The sequence below is a fragment of the Ochotona curzoniae genome, unplaced genomic scaffold, assembly GCF_017591425.1.
Source record: "Ochotona curzoniae isolate NIBS_2020 unplaced genomic scaffold, NIBS_Ocur_1.0 contig_2321, whole genome shotgun sequence".
NCBI classification, from domain to species: Eukaryota; Metazoa; Chordata; class Mammalia; order Lagomorpha; family Ochotonidae; genus Ochotona; species Ochotona curzoniae.
The window spans coordinates 17532466-17553816 of NW_024465421.1; the positions used below are offsets into that span (position 1 = coordinate 17532466).

At 49.1% G+C, this 21351-nt stretch overlaps 1 protein-coding gene across 2 annotated transcripts in view; it reads right to left on the bottom strand.

Moving 5' to 3' along the window:
• SHISA9 (shisa family member 9) overlaps positions 1–9791 on the bottom strand; it is a 235083-nt gene extending 225292 nt beyond the window's left edge. For both annotated transcript variants that reach the window (XM_040973307.1, XM_040973308.1), the window contains exon 1: positions 8787–9791. In XM_040973307.1, coding sequence (XP_040829241.1) covers positions 8787–9475 — 689 coding nt within the window. In that variant the 5' untranslated portion in view covers positions 9476–9791. The remainder of the gene's footprint in view (positions 1–8786) is intronic.
• Between the last annotated feature and the right edge of the window lie 11560 nt (positions 9792–21351).

The window sequence follows — 21351 nt, forward strand, 5'->3', positions numbered from 1 at the left end:
AATGAAAAGTAGCTGCAAATGGATGTGGAAAATTTCTTCTAAGGTGGTATTATCAGAATCAGATTGTGGACCAGAAGCCAATCATGACAGTGGGAGTAAATGCTGCGACTACACTGAAAACCACCAAATTAGACAATTATTTGAAATGATCAGGAGGTGGCATGCAAGTTGATCCCTGTGTAATGGAGTTTGGTCACAAGATGTTGGAAAGGGCATTCCAGGAAGACATCCCAGCAGGAGAAAAGGCTCTAGGGGCAGGGAAGAGGTTATGTAGTTGAAGAACAAGCATGAAAGCCAGTAAATGCAGAACAAGACAAAGGACTATGGTCAACTTTTTTTTTTCACAGAATGAAAAACTGCCTGGTGTACCCAACTCATCAGTGCAGGAAATGAGGGGACACAAATTTTAATGTCTCTGAAATTAATGTCCTGGCCACCCTGCCTCTGTGGAATAAGCAAGTCTGGGACTCAGACTTCACAGAACAAAATTTTCGGGACAATGGACAGAGACCCCTTAAACTAACTTGCCTGGGTGACTTCTAACATGTTCTTCCTCATGTACTTCAGAGAATATTGGAGATTTTTCTGAAACTGAGCGGAAAATGTGTGCAGTTTTTTGAGAAAAAAGACATTGCACTCATCAGATTCTCACAGGAGCCTCCCACAAATCTTGAAATAGTCAGGCTTTCAAGATGATGGCGATGTGACGATGAATGTTCTCATGAATGAACTTGGTCACCACTGCCTTCTGCAGAACCCTTAAGCTGCCAAAATGTGTTTAAGTTCCAGCCCCAAATCCCAGGGACACATCTCCCTAGGACCACCTTCCCAGAAAATGCAGTAGAAGCAAGGATTTGGAAACGTCTCTATTTCCTGCACAGGTTGTCAACAAGTGGGTATCTCAGTGCAAGAACGCCACTGGCATGGGGACCAGAAATGTCGTAACTTTCTGTGCTGGGTCACTAGAAGTGAGGGATCCACTGAATGTGTGCCTGGATGCTGGGAAGCTCCAAATCAAAGGCTGGGCATCAGGAAGCCTGGATGGAGGGAGATGACTTCCAGGACCTCCCTTCCTGAATCACGCTGTCTGTCTTTAGGCTATCTGTGACTCTAAAAAGGGTGTACAGATTATGACACCTCCTTATGTCTACACTAACCATCACCAAGCAGCCATGTGCCTGGAAACCCAGCCCCCTTAACAAAACCCCAGCCTGGAGGGAGTGCCAGCACAGGCAAACTATAGGATTGGCTCTGCTCTTCAGTAGTTTCTTGCAGGGCTAAAATGATGATCCACTCAGATGCAAACAAAGGCAACCAAAAAGAATCCAAAGTTTCATGAAGAGTATTCAATTTATTTATTAAGAGTATTATAAGAGTATTCAATTTATTAACAATGAGTTTCACTCCCAGTAAATGTATTTTTAAATACCATTTTTAAATGCATTTTAAAATATTTCACCTTCAGCCCAGTTTCAAATTTCTGATGGATGCTTTATCGTGTACCTACTCATTATTCACATGTATATGCATATACTATGACTAAAATAAATGTATACTGTCAGGTGAATATGAAAAAAAATTTGCAATGAGGATGTGTCTAAAATTTCTACTGAATGAAGAAACCAATTATGTACTACAGTGAAATAAACACCCAAGGGTCTATCACTGATTTGTAACATGCTGTTTGGACGTTTCTCAAATGTTTAACACTCAAAAAACCTGGGTTCCTCATCCATAATACAGATACTGATTCAGCATACTCTAATATGTGGCCTAAGATGTTCCTGGTTTTCAGGCCACACTCTGAATAGCAAGATCCTGAGGAATCTGTGATTGTTGATATCCATTGTCAACTGGACCAGAACACCACTTGAACTGTGGTGTGCCCAGGTATTTGATCATGATTATTCCAGATGGTTCTGTAAGGGTATTCTTGGATGACAGTAACAACAAATGGTCCAACTGATGCCGGTGAGCCTCACGCCGTCATCTGGAGCCTAGACAAGACAGAATCCTGCCTGAGTGCCTTGGCACTGGGACAGTGGTTCTCCTTGCTCCTAAGAGGCCATTTAGCCTTGAACTGGGACAACAGCTCTGCAGATTTGGAACTAGCCCATTTCCTTTACATACTGGCTTCACTTCTCAAGAGAACCTTGCCTAATCTTCGCAGAAAAGTAAACTTTCCTTTGATACTCCTTAACCCAGTTTGAAACAACTTTGTTAAACATTGCAAATTTTGGGGTTGAAAGTAATCAAACATGGGCAATTCCATAAGATTCAACTTAGCACCAATTTTATGGTACATTTCATCATGTGTTACCTGCCTTATACTTAACTCAGGGATTGCATGCTTATTATTCTTTGTTCTTTCACAGCATTTAAGACAGTGTTGGCTATAAGATCAGTGATCAATAATAAATACCCATGAATATATGAATGAGAAGATAACTTTCTTAAGCCTTTCAAAGTAGGATGTCAGAATCCAGAATTCCTGTGTATTACGTATTATTTTAGGCACTCAGAAAACAGTTTTCTTGCATTCCTTACTGTGAGTGATAACTGAAGAAGACAGATAATAAATAAGCAAATTTTAGACCATAATGGAAAATGAAATAGAGAACACTGAATGATGAGTTGGTGAGTGTGAGTGTGTGTGTGTGTGGCAGAAGGAAATTAAGCTGAGTGATCAAAGACTCCTCAGAGAAGGTGACACTGCAGCTGATACCTAAGTGCTAAGGACAAGCCAACTGTGCAATTCTCTAGCAGAAAAGCATTTGAGCCAATGTCACGGGCATAGCAGAGGAGCAAAAAACAAACTGCTGCATCTTTTCCTTCCAATGACTGAGCAAACAGAAGCCTTTTGCATGTGCTCAGAGTTCAGAGTCCCAGATCTTCAAAGCCACCAAGGGGCCCAGTATCCAAACCACGTTCTCACTCCAACATTTGAACAAGAGTCCTGAGCAATGCTTCTTCCCCAAGAAGCATCCCTGAGAAATCACAGGGAATGGGGGTGCACTGACTTTCTAGAGTAGTGGCTACACACATGTAGACAGTGTGCATATCACTTGTGCAAATTACACTACAATAAAGTTGACCTTTAAAATGCAAAGACTCGGTGTCCAAACAGAAGAAAGTAAAGACTGCGAGGGTGGAAAAAAAATCTTCAAGACAAAACCACGGTCAACAATATTCAACAGTACAGGTGTGCATAACTGTTTTTTCCAGTCCAGGAAGCTGCTAAAATCCATGTGGTGACATGCAGAAAGGTGGAGACATTGCAGAGGAATCAGCAGACAGGAGAAGGAGCAAGGGAAAGGAGACACTCATCATTGGATGCATTTCTTCGCAAGCAACTTCAGCTTTGCTAAAGTATGTTTGGAAAGCTGGACACCATCCTCTGCAACTCAAAGGCTTGGATTTCCAATTCTGTTTGAAGGTGCGCAAAATGAGGGCACATCTTCTCCACTGGCTTCCAATATTTTCATCTAATGCCTCTTCCAAGAGGACTGGACCAGGCAAGAACAGATGCATGAAACACTCCACATCCGGATCTCACAGAGGCTCCTTGAACCAACCTGTTGTTTGCAGGCTGCTGTTGGCTTGCACTGTTTGCAGGGCACTAAGCCCTTCTTTGCGATCTGAGGAGACTGAAGTTCTGTGGGTTTCCACTCAAAGAAGGTAGAGTGTAGAGGTCAAGGACCTGGGCCCTGCCTCACACTGCCCAGGTTTCAATCCAACTCCTCCACTCACTAAGGTCTTATTGGTCCTTGGAGCAAGCAATCTGGGCTTCTGTAAATGGCAGGTTAGCATAGCACCTACCTCACAAGGGAAGGGCATGAAATTAAATGGGGATTTACACATAAAGTCTACAGAGATACTACAAAGCCAGCAAGGTTTCCCAACAGTTGGCAACACATTGATGGAGTCGCACAGACTTCCCCTCTTCCAGATCCTCCAACATGGATTAAAACTCAAAACCAGAGAGGGGAGGAGTCTTGGCCAGTGCACACATAAACACAGCAGAACCCAGAATGACTGACAACAGCATCCCTCAGAGATACTAGGCCAGAAAGGTTTCATAAGAATGATGTTACAGGGTCAAAGCTGCCAAGCAATGACCTTGAGTCAGGACCTATGCTTCCTGCTCTCCAAGCCTAGTTTCGGTGAATGTTCAACCTACAAGCAAGAACTGGAGACTTAGACAGGTCAAGCAACCTCCCCCGGGCCACACAGCAATTAAGCGGCTGAGACGGAATCAAAATCTGGGGTCATCTGATTGGAGTCCGTGCTGTTCAGACCTGTCTGGCCAGCTCTCCAGGGGCTGTGAGGAGCATATCTGAGTGAACTGACAGGGTGGAGTGGTGACAGAGAGGAACCCAGAATCTCCCTCAGTGGGAGCGGCTACCCACTGCACGGCACAACCAGCAGTTCCCTGTGAACGGTGTTACCAGACTACCACATCCTCAGGAGAAATCAGGAATTGGGTTTTCTATGTGTTATCTCCCAGTTTTTAAATGTTGACAATTGATTGTGGCTTGGTTTTAAAATACCACGTATAATAGAGTTAAGGGACCTCACAGCCAAATACAATGGGCCTTGGCCAGATCCTGAGTTGAAAAACCAAGCTCTTCAACATACTGGTGACACGACTGCCTATTCAATGATCTTACAGAATTTGAGTATTTGCTTGTCTTCAGCATAAAGAAGGAATTGTGTTATGTGGGACAATATTTTTAGGAAACCTGTGATGAAGCACTGGGGACTTAATAGCACCTCAAATGTTTGGGCAAAAAAAAAAAATCAAAACACAGAAGAAGCATAAGGAGAGAAGGAACAAGGAGAGAGTCAGGAGGAAAGGAGAAAATAATAAAGCCAGCAGGACAAACTCCCCATCACTCTTACTCTGGACCCACAGCTCTCAGAGGAGGTTTCGCTTTCCAACGACATCTGGCAATGCCTGGAGCTATTTTTCACCATCACAACTGTGTCAGGCATGTGCTACTGGCATCTAGTGGGTAGATGCCAGGGCTGCTGCCAACCACCCAGTCATACCCAGGACAACCCCATGACCAAGGATCCTCCTGCCCCAAACATCAACAGCACTGAACTCGAGAAACCTGGAGGTGGACACACAGGAGGCCACTTGGCTCTTCTCCCAAACTTGCCATTAACAAAAAGAAGAGGGAACTTCAAAAATGCACGAGCAGAAACACCTTAAAGATGAAACGAAACATGTCTGCACGGCTTGGTAACCACCACTGGCTACCAGTTTGTCACTGCTTCCCAGAAGCAGTAATGGCTGGGAAGGCATCAAACTAAGAGCTAAGATGGTCCATCCCACATCAGTGCACCTGCCTTCCGCACCTAGCTCCTAGCCCTGACTCCAGATGCCAGCCTCCTGCTAAAGAGACCCCAGGAGGCAGCAGGTGATGGCTCAAGAAACTGGGTCCCTGCCACACATATGGGACACCTGGACTGAATTCCAGATCTGGCTTTGGTCCAGACCAGCCCCAATCATTACAGGCTTTTAGGGAATAAACTATCAGATGGGAGCTCTCTGCCTCTGAAATAAGGAACGAAAGAAGGGGAGGAGCTGTTTAAAAAGACAGTCTTTGGTGGCGGCTGCTGCTGCTGAGGCTCCAAGGGCTTACTGCAGCTCTTACACAAGCCTCCTGGTGGCCACAGGCCTGGAATTGCTTTACCTCTCCCAGTCAGCCCATGGGACACATTCAGCTCTCTGAGCCCGCTAACTCATTTTGGAGGCCACAAGTTTACACTCGTTACCAGGTACCAAAGTCATAATGGGGAGAGAGTGACACACTTTGTGTTTTCTGTACCTTCAGACAAGTGGACAAACAATCCTGGCTTGGGGTCTCTCACAGGTGCTGCAGAGAAAAATTAAGCAAAGCCTCCCTTCACTTGGAGGCTACCTTGTCCTGGGGCAGGTCCCCGGATGCCACATATGCAACCCTTAGCACCTTCAGCCAAAAATAATGAACCCATTGCCACTAATGACTAACTGCAGAGGGAACACAGGATGCCCTTGAAGGTTACCTGGGGCAGCCCCAGCACCACAGCCAGGTCACAAAAGGGGAGAAAGACCAGCCACAGAGCACACAGGGGAGGGTCACACTGGCCCCTCCCCTTTTCACCGAGTGTGTCCCCAAATGTGGACCACACTTCTCAGGGCCATCCAGGCAGGTGGTGAAAAGCTGGTTTCTGGGGAGCCAGCCAAACCTGCTGATTCAGGATCTCTGTGGCTGGCTGGCTGGGGCACAGGTACCTATGTTTTTAAGACCTCCTCCACCCCATCTTCCCATGCTTACTTGATTTAAAATCATCTGCCCTCTGGCCTAACTGAAACCAGGAGACTAGACACTAAATCATCTAGCTCTATGACCTTGGGCAACATGGTGCCCGATGCCTAAGCCATGACTGTTTTTGCCACAGGTAAATGGGAATTAAAACAGCACCTGGCCCCTGAGCACTGAGAGCGCACACACCCCTAGTCCAATACCTGGGATCCAGCACTCCGCTCAGCCAGCACCACTTCTTTTCCTTAACAGTGATTGCACAAACACAAGCATCTCCTGGATTACTTTTCAAGGAAAAGGTGCTCTGTGCCCAACCCCCTCACCCCGCTAGAGTTTCTGATTTAAATAACACAGGCTCCTGGCAACAGGATTTTTTTCACCTACTAATTTTGAAAACCATTCCAGGTAATCCCAAGCAGCAGCAGCCAGGGCTGAATGAACATCATATCTTGTACACTGACAGTAAGGGGTTAACAATCCCACGCCACCCCCCTTCAGAAGTGTGTACTTGCACACCATTCTGGAAGACTCCAAAGGTATACAGTGCAGTTAAACTACTGCAGGACTTAAAGACATCTAAACGATGCCTGCGAGTTAGCCTGGCACCTGCAGAACGTGGCAGCCACCTGCTTAGCTGTGGTCCTTGTTCACCCCCTGCAAGGGGGCAGGACCGGGCAGCTGTGTCCTGCTTGGGCTTTTGGACACCTGAGGAGGAATTTGGTTCCCAGAGGGAGTGAAGCTCCTACCAGTCCCGGGAGCTTCGTCCCTACCCTCCCACTGCCCCTCCATCAAGAGCCAGTTTGGAGGGAAAGACTGATAGATTTCTGCAGGGGTTCCTTCACAGGAATCTGCAAAGCTGCCCACCTGGCTCTGAGTAATCTTTTCTACCCAGGTGGCACCCGCTGCCGCAGTCCTGCAAGCATTTCTTGTCCTCACCTTCACCGAGACCAGATGAATCCACAGAACTAGCCAATTGCAAGGGAGGGCAGGTGGGGATGGGAACAGGGTACCTGGGGGGGCGGGGAGAAGAGAGGCCCTCGCAAGCGGTGGGCGGGACCAGGGCTGACTCTGTTCCTAGCTGGGCTTCCTGGATGCCACCCTCCCACCCCCAGCTGCTTTCCCAGTACCCGAGGACCTGACCATCCACTCACACCTCCCTTACTACCCGAACCCAGAACTTCACCTCTTACCCCACCGGCACCGCCACTATCCCCCTCTGGAGAAGGATGGGGGGAGCATCGGATACTCCGTGTATAAATAGAAAATAATTACTAGTGAGGTGGTGGTGATGTTCCTTCGCCTATTTTTGGTGGGTCTCTTTGTTCAGATCTTGTAGGCAGCAGACACACGGAGCGCGTGCACCAACACGCGCGCACACAGACCCCCAGGCGGCGTGTTGGAGGGGCGGGAGGAGGATAGCGACTTAAGAAGCCCAGACTCTGAAAAGGGACAGTTAAATGTTGAGCCTGCAGCCGTGGTGGGGGGCGGGAGGAGTGACTTGTGCATTCTATTAACCCCGCGCCCTCGACCGCACAGCAACCTCTGGCCTCCCCGCACCCACCCCGGGCCGAGGGTTCCAAGTTCTCGGCTGCATCCTCTGCCTCCAAAGTTACTGAGTTGTGTGGAGCGATTTAGACACACACGCAAAAGGCAAATAGCTTCATTAATCCCCAAATGCCTTCTCCCATCTGCTGCGCCTTGCAGAGCTGGTACTTGCATAATGAATCGGGCACAGGCAAAGTTGACGAATCAGGGTGCCAGCCGGGTGAAGGCGGCGGCGCGCGAGGAAGGGGGGAGTCAGGCCCTTGGAGGCCACACCAGCCAGAACGGGGAGGACGCGGTCCGCGTCACCGTCCCAAGCAGGGACAGGGGACAACGGCAGAAGGGTGCCTGGAGGGCGGCAGGGGCAGCTGCGGTTCTGAGGACCTGAGAGCTGCGGGCGGCCAAAGGCGGTCGCCCTAAGCTGGGCTTTTGTTCTCAACACCCCCCGCCCCCCGCAGCACACACACACACCCCAACTCCCTCTGGGAGGCGAGTACGAGGTGCAGGCAGCACTCACTCCTCCCCCTCCCTCCCTCGCTCACACACGCGCGCGCGGGCTCGCACACGCCCCCCTTCCCTCCGGGGCTCGCCCGCCCCTGTTTACCTACAGGAACCCGAAGGGTATCGAGGACCACCCCCCCACAACACACCCCCAAACCCGAGACTCGGGGGGCCAGGAGCTCCGGGGACCGCGGGGCTCAAGTCCTCCTCGGTGGTGGGCGGCCGGGCGAGGGGGCCGAGGTCACACTCACACCCTACACCTGCACCGAGCCCCGCGCCCCGTCGCCGCGCCGCCCGCCCAAGTGGGCTTCCGGGGAGTCGGCCCCCCGCGCAGAGCCCAGGGGGCCGCGCCAGGGCCCGGGAGACGGCGGGGAGGGGAGAGAGGGGAGAGCGAAGCCCGCAGGGGAGGGCGGAGGGGAGGCAGCCCACCTGGACATGTGCTCCCTCTGGGGCCGGTGCGCTTTCTCCAGCCCCAGCTTGGTGAAGATGCCCACCAGCACCATGACGGCCACCACCCCGCAGATGATGTAGACGATGAGGTTGGTCTTGTCCTTGGTGGGGTCGTGCAGGGGGTCGTCCTTGCGCGCGGGGGGCTTGCCCGTGTTGAGCCAGAGCGGCGTGTCGTAGTTGGTGCAGGTGCTTTGGTTCAGCCGCCGCTTCTTAAACGTGCAGCAGAACCGGAAGCCACAAGTCCCGCAGCAGAAGATGAAGTCGCCCGAGCTGCAGTTGAACGGCGGGTCCCACTGGCCCATGACATCGAAGTAGCCGCGGCAGAAGTCTGGCGTGGGCGCCCGGGTCGGGGGCGCGTCCGAGACCCCCGCGCCTTCGCCGACCTCTCCTGAGGCGGCCCCGGAGCGGTTGCCCCCGGTCAGCAGCAGCACGCCGCCCAGTTGCGCCAGCTGCCCGTGCCCCGCTCGCTCCTGCGCCCGGCACACGCGGGCGCACAGCTCGGTGAGGAAGCAGCCGAGGAGCAGCCGGAGGACGCGGCGCATCCTGTCTCCCAGCCCGGGCTCGGCCGCTCGGCCGCCACTGGAGCCGCCGCTGCAGCCGCCTCTCGAGGCGCGGCCGAAGCTGCCGAGGCTGCTGCCGGGGGCTGCGAGCCACCGCGGGCCGCACATGCAGGGAGCGGCGCGGGGTGCTCGGCGGGGTCGGCGGCCACTGCGCTCGGCTCAGCCCGCGTTCGCCTCCAGCGCGCCGCGCGCCGAGGGGCCGGCCGGGGAGGAGCGCGCGGGGCCGGGTGCGGGGGGGAGGACGAGAGCGGGGGGCAAGCGTGGGGTGCAGGTCCGGCGGACACGAGGGGGAGACGCGGGCGGAGGAGCGGGGAGCGTCGGTGTGTCCGCGCCTCCCCTCAGCCGCCCGCTCCGGACTCGCCGCGCCGCGGCCGCTCACCTCAGCGGCTCGCCAAGTGCGCCGGAGAGAGCGAAGCGACACTTGTGGAATGAAGGGAGGGCGGGCGGGCGGGGGAGGGGGCGGGCTGAGGAGGCGCGGGGCGGGCGCCGGCAGGAGAGGGGCGGGGGCGCGGGGAGAGGTGACTGGGGCGGGCGGGGAGGAGCGAGCTGGGCCGCCGCCGAGCCCTGAGGGAAAGGCTTGGCTTTCCCGTCAGGTGGAGGACGCCGGCGGGACCTCCCGCGCCCTCTGTGGTCGGGAGGCGCGGCTCAGACCTGTCCAGGGCGCAGAGGCGGCTCCGCCCGCGGCTTTTTCCAAGGGTGCGTGCGCAGGAGCTCGCGGCCGGCATCTGCCCAGCAAGGAAGAAGGGGTGACTCCGAGAGGCCCCGGCTCACTAGATGGCTTTGACTCCGTGAGAGCTCGGGCGCAGTCTCCGCAGCGCCCTGCCCCTGGCGCCCCCAGCTGCGCCCTTCTCAGCCTCGCTCACGACCCGGGCCAAGAGCGAGGACCCAGACAGAGCCAGAAAGGTGGAGTGGCGAGCCCTTTTGCAGGGGGAGGGAGGGAAGCCCCCGGGGGAGTGCGGCTGGGGGTGAAGTAACCGAAGAAGCTTCCCGGGTCGGGCTGGGGCAGCGGACGGAGCCCAGGTGTCTACACGTCCCGGAAGGTCTTTCCTTCAAACTCCCCCAGCCCTCGGCACCTGCCGCTCCGTCGCCCCCGCAGCGAGCTCCACGGCAGGGCACACCCCAATCTGGCGCAGCGCAAGGCCCGGGCACCCCACCTCAGTCGCCCTCCTGGATTTGGAACCCCGCGTTTCTGTCCCCGGAGCCAGCGGGATCCCTGTCCCCAAAGAGGGTGCCCTCACCCGGAGCTCCTCGCCGGGCGCCGCGGAGCTCGGCACCGCTTGCAGGGTTTGCAGCCTCTGGTCTCCTCTGTCCGTTTCCAAATCTGCTGTCTCTCCCCTAGCAGATTCCAGCAATCCGTCGGCCCTCTCTCATTTCTCCCACTTCTTCCTCTCGGCTTGAATTTGACTCTGGGAGCCCCCAAAACAGAATTTGCACCAAAGCTGCTGCACCAAATTTAGCTCTCCACACGCCCAGGCGTTTGGTGTTTTTGTGTGTTTTTAATTACATTAACTAAGTATACACTTCACAGTGGGCTGGGCGATTTGCAAGGAAGCAATCCGTTCACCTCCCTCCTCTCCATTTGGCTGCAGCCAAGGGCTTGGGAGGAGAGGAGGGGATTTCGCAGAACCTGTGAGTTGAGCCATATATGGGGTCCCCTTTATTGCAACCTTGTGGGAGGACTGACTGGAATTTGTTTGGGTGACTGCCTTTAGGCATTTGGAGAGGACTTGCAAACACATTCGGAGCCTTGTTGAAAGCTTGGTCCAGGACTGTGACAGCCCCTGTATTGAGAAGTGTCTTCTGTGCCATCCCCACCTGAAGAAAGGTGTGCCACTGTTTCATCGGCTCGTTAGAATAGGATCCCCAAAATAGGACAGTGTGCGGTATGTCTGTCATGACTGGCAACCCACGCCCACCGCTGCTTTGCGAATCCTACAAACTGCAGCCTCGGTGTGTGAGAGCTAATGATAGCTGACATTTATTCTGTGCTTGCAACATACCCACTAAGCCTGCTTCTTCTAAAATCACCTCCTCACGGAAGCTCAGAGCAGTGCCTAGCATGCAGCAGACAATCTGGAAGCATTTGCCCAACCGCTGAGAGACGGATCTCAGTTAACTCTCTTGTGTCAGGTAATGTCCCCAAGCCCACACCAGAGCAGGGGGAGAGCAAAACCCCAGGGCGTTACACAGGTTACAGAGAAGGGCTTAGGAAGTGCCCAAGACACTGGATTCTCCAGCTTGCATTCTAGACACTGCATGTCATGCCTTCCTGAAATAGGCTTGCAGACCCATTGTCCGCCTGAATCTACATTGTGTGTGATTGCTGTCCATCTCCCCATCTTCAGATAGGAACTCTACAAAAGACCTTGACTTTCAGGGTAAGCACTCGAAAAACACATACGGGCTGTATTAATGGATCAATTGCCATCTTTTATGAAAGGCTGTCTTAAGCAGAGGAAAGGAACATTTTGGGGCCCAGGTGACAGTTTCTGCTGTCATGACTGGTATCAAAGGACGGGGGAGCCCTCTCCACTGGGATTCAGGATCAAAGCCATGGGGTGGGAGGACTCTCCAGCAGGTTCCCTGAGGTTCGGGAAGCTGATGCTTGTCCAGCCAGGGCTGGAGGTAGACTACCAGCCTCCTAATGCACAGCTCACCTGCCACCCTTCTGCCCCCCACGCCCTTCCCTCCTCGCTACTTTTCAACATGCATCAGAGCAGCAGAGTGGAACCCAGGACCTGGAAGGAGAGCTGAGCCCAGACACTTTCCTGAGCCCCTGGCTGGTTTTCCACTATCTCTCAAAGTGATTCTTTGTATGAATATCTTAGCAAAAAGAAACAGATTGTGGACAGGAATCTGAAACAATTGCTGTTTGGCAGGACTTTGGACCCAGGCCTGACAGGATGCTCAGGATGGCAGCTGCTCCAGGCTTTAACTAACAGAGTGCCCCCTGTGTGTGACGGTAAGAGTGCTTCGAAAAATATTTAGGAAGAAACGGAATCACTTTGGTTCCTTGGACTATGAAAAAGTCTTTTTCCTCCATGTCTGTCAAGCTGGTAAATGTAGTCCCCACCTGCTGATACATGCGTGGTCACAGGGAACGTGTCTGATTGCAGTGTGACAGAGAAGTGTCTTTCAAGGCTCCTAGGGAAGGGGAGAGTTCAGCTACCTGATTGAAATGCCTGACAAGCTCATGAAAAATGAAAAAAAAAAGTCATCACCAAATGTCCCCACCACCACCACTACCCAAATGAATTAATGCAGATGTACTGAAGTTAAAATCTACCTCTTAATGAAAGTGCTTTCTGTGAAAAGAGAGGATGGCATTCTTATTTACAACACAAGCACTTTTAATATCTATGGAAGAATCTCATTTGTTCTCTCCCCTGAATTAAGTCAGACTGCCACACACACGGCCACAAGAATGCAATTGTCCTCCCCAACAATTAGGGACAAAACTAGGGAGCAAAGACTGTTTGCTTAGCAGCCTGTGGCTGCTCAGGGTCGCCTGGTCCTTGCCCAAAGGAGTTGTTTGTGGTTTTGGTTAACTGGCCTCATCAAGTGACTTTTAGGGTTTTGAGAAGGTTTCTAAGCAACTATGAGCCCTAAAAGAAGAAGGAATTGAAGCAGAAGCACGAAGGAACTAGGACCTTGCCAGTTTCCAGCAAAAGGATGATTTGGTGCATTTTGCTCTCTTCACTCTGAAATAATAAGAATGATAATAAGGAAAGGCTTTAAAAGCAAGAGAAGTGCATCTGAACGGTGGTTCCCCAGACTGACAGGGCAAACAAGTGGATTTTTGGTGGTGCCCCCTAACAGAGGTCTTGCTTAGATTTAGTTTTAGATTTGTTGCAGTACAAGAAAAAAGTAGCATGTCAACTGTGAGTCACAAGTGTAAGTCAGAAGACATTGTGAATTCTTTGAAGCACATCAATCTAAGAGCAGGTGAAGAAGAAGAACTACATCCTAATATTTGCAAACAGAAATAAAGAAAAGGATGTGGAGGGTCTGTCACTGAAGTTTAGCGCCATGTGCTTTATTGTCAGGCCTGTTGCTCAAGCTTTAGTGCTGTTGACATTTGGGGCTGGATGATCTGCGTGGGGCCCTCCTGTGTACGGCAGGATGTCCAGAAACACCACTAAACTCTGCCAACTGGATACCAGCAGCACCCTCAAAGTTGTGATGGGCAAAACAATCCACTAATGTTCCCCGTCCCAGTTCAGACGCGCCCAAGAACCTATGAGTCATGCCTGTGTTTATACACAGCATCTTTCTCATGGAAGGTCTGTGACTTCAAAGCAGTCACTTAAATCTTCTTGTGTAAACTAGGGTAAGAACGGGGTCACTGTCCCCAGGAAAGCAACGAATGTGTTCATAGAAAAAGATTGACACGTTGAAGGGACTGTTAGCAAGGCTTGCTTGATAAATGGCTGCTCCTACTCCAGAAACCTGAAAGGCTACCAGCCTGTGTAAGCCGTGTTTTCACCTACGTACTCAGAACAACACTTCCACACTTGACGCTTCAGAGCACCAAGAGCCAGCTACATGGTCACACCACTGAACTGGCAAGTCTTTGGTGCCACAATTGTATCTCTACTCCTTTAGCCCATCTGTCACCGATTCTTGTCAGTTCCTCCTTAGAGTTATTTGTGGAGATACATATGGATTCATCGATATATACCTCTCTATAAAATGATCTTTCTTTAAGTTACAGTTGCCTAAAGACTAGCACAGTGCTCTATATCTGTGGACCATCTCTGCAAAGATGTACAAGAGGCAGTGACAGCCTCTAAGGAGAGGGACTGCAGTGGGAGGGAGAATCACTTTCCTCTGTGTACCTCTATATTGTTTGTTTTGTTCTGTTTTGTTTTAAAACATCTGTATTTTTTAACCAGTCAAGAAAAGTAACTCATTGGTGAGGTTTTCATTTTGTTTTGTGATTTGTATCAATTTATTGGAGAGAAAGAGACCATGAGGGAGAAACAGATGGATACAGTGAGCATCCGTCTGCTGGTCTACTCCCCCAAAGCCCATGAAACCAGGGCTGGATCCAGCAGAAGCAAGGAACTCAATCCAGGTGTCCCAACAGGGACCCAATTCTTTGAAACAATATCTGCTTTCTCCCAGGAGCTACGTTAGCAGGAAGCTGGAGCTAGGAGCCAGAGAGAGGGAGCTTGACCTTGACTAAATCATTTTCCTTCTCTGGACCACAATGTTTCATCTGTAAAATAGGCCACAAAACTAAGATGATCACTAGGGCCCCAACTGCCAAGGTCAGCAGAGCTGATTGCTAGGGTAGTGGTGACTTCCCTGGCTTCCCCAAAGCTCTGTAGGATGCAACCCTTGCAATGCAAAATCGTGGTTTTGTCATTATTAGTCACCTTTGAAACCTGGTGTCTTTCAGGAAACCAGGTAGAATAAAGATGATCTTTCCAATGAGTTACACTTGAGTGTCCACCTGGTTTCTTTTCCCACTCCCATCTCCTGGAACAGCGCCCCTCAGAGGTGACAGATAGCAGGACATCGGGCTGAAACTTGAGAATGAGGGTGACTGCAGCCTTGTTCACTGCTCTACACCCAGTGTGTGCTACTATTTTCCACACACAGCAGGTACTCAACAAACATTTTCTGAAGGGAAAAAAATTCTGTAGAGGAAAGGCTCATTGGCTGTTGCTGCTACACATTCCTGCTCCTCTCCTTCTAAAAACTCAGTTTCCCAGGCATCTTTGCATCTTGTGGGATTTTTTATTATTGTTTTAAAAAACGCACTTACTCCTAAGCTAATTTGAATACATTTTGCTTTTTTTTTTTTCAATTCAAAAGAGCTCTCTGACAGACATTTCTTTTTCCAGAAGTATGAACCAATTTTTCCCTTAGATTACCTTTTTAAATGAAATACTATCAGAATTCATATTAACACATTCTGTGGTTCAATTCAATTCAGCAAACACTTAATGAGCTAGGAAGTGTGGGAGAGCTGGAAGATGAATAGGGCAGCCTCTCTGCTAGGAGGAAACTCAGATTCAGGTGGCAAACTGGAGATTGCATCATTCTGATAGCAGATCACTGTGGAACAGAATGGAGGGTCACACAGTGTTGGTGCAAATAGGAAAAGAAAGATCAATACTCAAAAAGGGTTTGTAGAACAAGTGATCCTAAATACGGGATTTGAAGAATAAGTATTGTCCTAGGAAGCCAACACAAAGGAAGGAGGCCATCTCGGTTCTTGCATCACAGGAAAGAAGAACTTTCATGCAGACAGATCAGTGAGCAAAAACAGGATGCATTATGTCAAAAGAAACTCCTTCCTAGGGTTCAGGAAGGGGCTGTTCAAGTGACAAAGACCCGAAAATCTGGTTGACATGGACTCTTTTAAGCACAAGCTTTGGGAGAAAAAAAATAATGAACCAGTAGCTAGTTATCAGAAGGAAGCGACAAAATTCATCCAAAGGCCAGCATGGTCATCTTATCTAGCTTGCTCAAAGCAAAGCCATCAGAAAGGTGTGATTGATAACTTTGTATTTTCATGACAAGCTGAAAGCTGGTCTCCTCTCTTTTCCATGATAAAACTGGAAACCCTAAGGAATTGAAATCAATACTTTGATCTGTCCATAGGCAGCTTTTGGGAAGATAAGCACTTTAAGAATTCTCTTAAAAGAGACTTCCTTGCTACCATGTCATAAACATGGAAATTCAGGGAAAGTAGGATTCAGTTCCAACAACTGCCTACCAGCTGCTGTTCTCATGGTCAAATTAGAAATTCAGAGTGGGCCTGTACTTTGATCTTGCTAAATGCAGTTCTTGGGGGAGGACCAAACATCCTTTGTATACTTTTGAAGAAACTCTGCCTTTTTCATTTCACCTAGGTGCTGGCCCTATCTGCCTGTTAGTCGAACTTCTTACAGTAGGACATCTGGACAGGAAGAACATTCTGGATAAAGGTGTGAAATCAAGGAAGGCTGGTGGTAGTGTAGCTGAATGGTAGTCTATAAAGTGGAATGGAGAGGGAAAACAGAGAGGGAAGGCAGGATGAGAATGTGGCAGTGAACACACTGTCATTGAGCAGACCCCGAGGTCCATGTTGCATTCAGGTTGATATGGAATCTCTGAAAGAGTGACACATTCAACACATCCCTTGGTGCAGAAAGGAGCACCTGAAAGCTACAGCACAGAGGAAAGATCTTGACAATCTAACCAACAGCCAAATGTTCCATTCAACACAGGTGCTGTCCTCCCCAAAGCCTCCAACACGCCCAGGCTGCTCACACACCACTGCTGGGGTTGAAGGTGACTGCTTCTGAGGGATGATTAAAAATGTCTTATAATGAGGGTGGCTGTGGCTGCACAGCCCTGTGCATGAGCCACCAGCTGCTGGGTAGTACACTTTAAAATGAGACATCACAATATCAAGGGCAAAATAACGAAAGACAAAAACCAAGAAATACAGAAAAAAGTGGACAAAAGTCAACTTCCTATTGTGTAGAAAAGAAACTTGGACAAATTAAATGTAGCAGAAATACACCTTATCACAATAAAAGCCACGCAGGATCCCCTGGCTAACATCACACTCAACGGTGAAAGGTTGGAAGCTTGTCTTCCAAGATCAGAAATAAAGCAAGGATGCCACTCTTGCCATTTCCATTCAATAGAGTACCTGAAGTCTTAGCCATCGTAGACACATGGAAAGAAAGCATCTGGTTGGGAAAAGAAGAAGCCAAATTTCCCCCTGACTACAGATAACATTATATATGACATTTAGAAAATCTTCAGGGGCTCCAACAACAACAGCGACAAAAATTATACTAATAAGTGAATTCAGTAAAGTTACAGAAGGTAAAATCAACATGTGAGAGGCAGTAGCATTTCGATATACAATAATGAACAAAACAAATCAAACAACTCCATTTATTAGTTATCTGAAAACTCATATAAATTTAACCAAGGAGACAGAAAACCAGTGTGTTATTTTTAAAATCCACTCAAATAAATGAGAGAAATGGAAACAAACAGAAATATATCCTGGGTTCATGCAGTGGAAGAAGGAGTAGTGTCTGAATGCCTGCACTATCCAAAGCAGTCTACATGTACAATATGTTCCCTTTCAAAATTCCAAGGACAGTTGTCATAAAAATAGAGTAACAACCCTAAGATTCATTTGGAACCATAAATAACCTCAGAGTCAATGCAATCTCAAGGAAGAAGAACAAAGCTGGAGGCATTGCAAGGACTGACTTCAAAAATCACAAATCTGTAGTGATCAAAACAGCATGACACCAGGTTAGCAATAGACACGTGGACCAGTGGAACAAACTAGAGATCCCAGAAATAAAACCATGCATTCCAGTCAACTGAATTTTGACAAAGTTGCCATGGACACAGTATGAGAAAAAGATCGACTCTTCAATAAATAGTACCAGGAAAATTTGATGTGCACATCTAACCCCATCTCTCGTCGTGTATAAAAATCAACTCAAAATATGTTAGAGGTTAAATGCAAGACCTGACAATGTAAAACATAAGGGGGATGTCCTATCACATTAATCTGGGCAATTAATTTTTTGGAGGTAAATGCAGGCTCTTAACCACATCCTGTGACTACTTCATTGATATTTCAATTTTAGTTTATATATAACTGGCTTCTATCCACCTTAAAATGGCTATAGGATACTATTCAGCTGTCTCGTGTCTATTTTCATTGTTGTGTTTAGCAATTTATTGTACTGAAGCATAATTTTTACTGAAGTTGGCAGATTTTAGGATAGTCCAAACTGGCTTATAACTTTAACAAGGCGTATGTCAACAGTTGAGGCACAGAACAGTTTTAGGAGGTGTGTGCAGAGAAATCTTCGATACCACAGTGAGGAGTAACTTATTTTTGTGTCCTACCTAGTAAGATATACGTGAGTCCCTGCTGACCATTTCCTGTCTGGTTCTAAGCTTTCCTTGTTGTTCTCTGTCTATCTATTCTAATTTTTTTGTTGTTGGTCCCTGCAAGGAAGGATTTGGGCTTCTTCCATCCCATGTGGGAGATTCAAATGGGAGTGGATGACCTCAGAGTTCTCGGCCTCTGAAGGCACTCCGGTTCCCAGTGTGTACCTATTTTAGTACATTGGGAACACAAAAGATATTAAGAACTAGGCATGTTTGAGAGATGATAGCATAAAGGATAGTTCCTAATCTTTCATTCTAAAATTATATCAAGGTCATGTTATAAAATCAATGCCTTGTCATCTACTGGTTATCCCCGATGAATTCACAAAATGCATTAAAAGTGCTGAACATCTGTCAAGTCTGCAACTGAACCAGGGCACCTGGGCCAGGCCCTACGGTGCTCGACTCAGGCGCTTGGGTTCTTTTGACTCTGTCTCATGTCTCTGACCTGCTTTGATGTTCTTTTGTTTCCTCAGACAGACACAAGCAAGGCTTTGGAGGAGCAGCACTTTCCCAGGATACTGGAGCAAATTTACTAGCATGCCAAGGAACCACAGTTCTAAGAGGTAACACCCCTGGGTACTGGAATTAGGAAATTCCGGCTCTCTTGTTTCAGCTCAGCACCAACCCAGAGGGTGGCTTATGTTCCCAAGTTCCCTGTGGCAGGGGCTGTTGGAACTGTACAACCTTGCATGAAGTTCCTCCTCTGCCTGGCCTCTGGTCTGTCCCCTGCAGCCCTCACCAACAAGGGCCTCCTTCATAAATCAAATGCACAGGAATCCTCCTCTCTTCTGCAGAACTCACACTCAGGCAGCTGTCTTTATTAGCCTGAATGCTAATCCAGAAACAAAAAGCACACACATCACTGAGACTGGACCAGCTGCAGAAAGTTGTCACACACTTGGGGTCCTGCGCAGTAGTCTAATGGCTAAAATCCTTACCTCACATGTGCTGGAATCTCATATGAGCACCAGTTCTAATCCTGGCTGCCCCGCTTCCCATCCAGCTCCCTGCTTGTGGCCTGGGAAAGTAGTCAAGCATGGCCCAAGGTCTTGGGACCCTGCACCCATGTGGGAGACCTGGAGAGAGACTCTGGGCTCCTGGCTTCGGATTGGCGCAGCTCTGTCTATAGCAGCCGCTTGGGGAGTGAATCATTGGACACAAGATCTTCCTCGCTGTCTCTGCTCCTCTCTGTGTATCTGACTTCCCAATAAAAATAAAGTAAATCTTTTTTAAAACGTTGTCACACAACAGGACGATGCACACAGTGGCTGATGTTGTGCCAGTGCCTTGCAGCTTCCGCCATGGCATTTACTACACAAGCTCGGTGCTTGGAGGGACTCTGTCTACAGAAAGAGGCATTATCTTCTCTTGCCCATGTGTGCAGCCTGAGTTGACTTCACTTAGGAGATTAATTAAATTCTCCTAATTACATTTGTCCTTGCAATTATTAACAACTAGAAAGCCAATAGAAATCTTGTGTTTTCTTTCATTTCTTTTGCCTATCTGTCCTCTTAAAAAAGAATGGAATTGCTGTTGTGTTTCAATAGACAATCTTTTTTTTTCTTTTATAAATCTAAAGGAGGCTATCTCATTCTTGCTGGAGATCTTGCAAGGTTCTCCTGGGGATTGCATGAGGGAAGGAACCAATCTCAGAAGTAGGGCTTATAGTAGGTAGCCGATCAATGAGTTGCCTTTCTTCTTTTGTTTTTAAAAAACTGGTTTAGGGTCCGACACAGTAGCCTAATGGCTAAAGTTCTTGCCTCACATGTGCTGGGATCCCATATGGGTGCCAGTTCTAATCCTGGCAGCCCCGTTTCCCATCCAGCTCCCTGCTTGTGGCCTGGGAAAGCAGTCAAGCATGGCCCAAAGCCTTGGGACCCTGCACCCACGTGGGAGACCCGGAAGAAGTTCCTGGCTCCTGGCTTTGGATCATCTCAGCTCCGGCTATGGCAGTTACTTGGGGAGTGAATCATTCGACGAACGATCTTCCTCTCTTTCTTTCCTCCTCTCTGTATATCTGCCTTTCCAATAAAAATAAATAAATCTTTTCTAAAAACTGGTTTCACTATTTCTTTGAGAAGTAGAGTGAAAGAGAGAGGGAGAGGGAGAGAGTTTTCCTCAGTTGTTTCACTGCCCCAAATAACTGCCAGGGCTGGGCCAGGCCAACTCCAGGAGTAGGGTACTCCATGTCTGATCACAGACACAAGCACTTGAGTCCAGATGCCTGTCAGGTGTTTTAACAGGTAGCTAAGTCAGAAGCAGAGCAGCTGGGTCGCCAACTGACAATCCGAATCAGGAGTTTTCATTACAAGTGGTGTATTCACCCACTATACCACAGGGCCAGCCCTACAAGCAGTGGATTCACTCACTGTGCTACAAGGCCAGCCCTGATCACCTTCATTCATCCTGGAGCTGTGGGCTCTGAGCATTTCCTGGGCTTCCCCCAAAGTGTGCTAATGTCAGAAGCAGCTGATGAGGCAGCTGGCTGCGGGTTCCCCAGCTCCATCCTCTGAATCAGAGCCTTTGGGAAAGCCCAGAGGTCCACATGTTTCATGCCTGCTCTCTGCATCCTAAAGTTTAGAAATCACCACGATTTCTAAATCGGTGAGTGTGAGTAGTTTGTGCTAAACTAATGGAAACTCAGGTGAAACTAGGGCAAGCTACAGAAGGAAAGGAGGAAACAAAGAGTGTGTCAGTCCTCAGAGCCGAAAAGTCCATCTTTAGGTACAGATGCGGCTGGATCATTGGAGATGTCTCAGATGCTGCCTTCAAGAACCCACTGTGACACAGCTTGTGAAGCTGCCCCTTAGGACACCAGCATCCTATCAGAGCCCCAGTTCTGGTCCCCACTACTCTGCTTCTGATCCAGCAGCCTACTCCTGCGCCTGGGAAGGCAACAGAACACAGCCCAGGTGCTAAGCCTCCTCCCATGTGTGTGAGAGCCACATGGAGTTCCAGGTTCCCAGATTTGGCTGTTGCAATCATTTCAAGAATGAAATAGAACGTTGAAGTTCTCCCTCTCTCATTCTCCTGTTCTCTCTGTGTTGCTC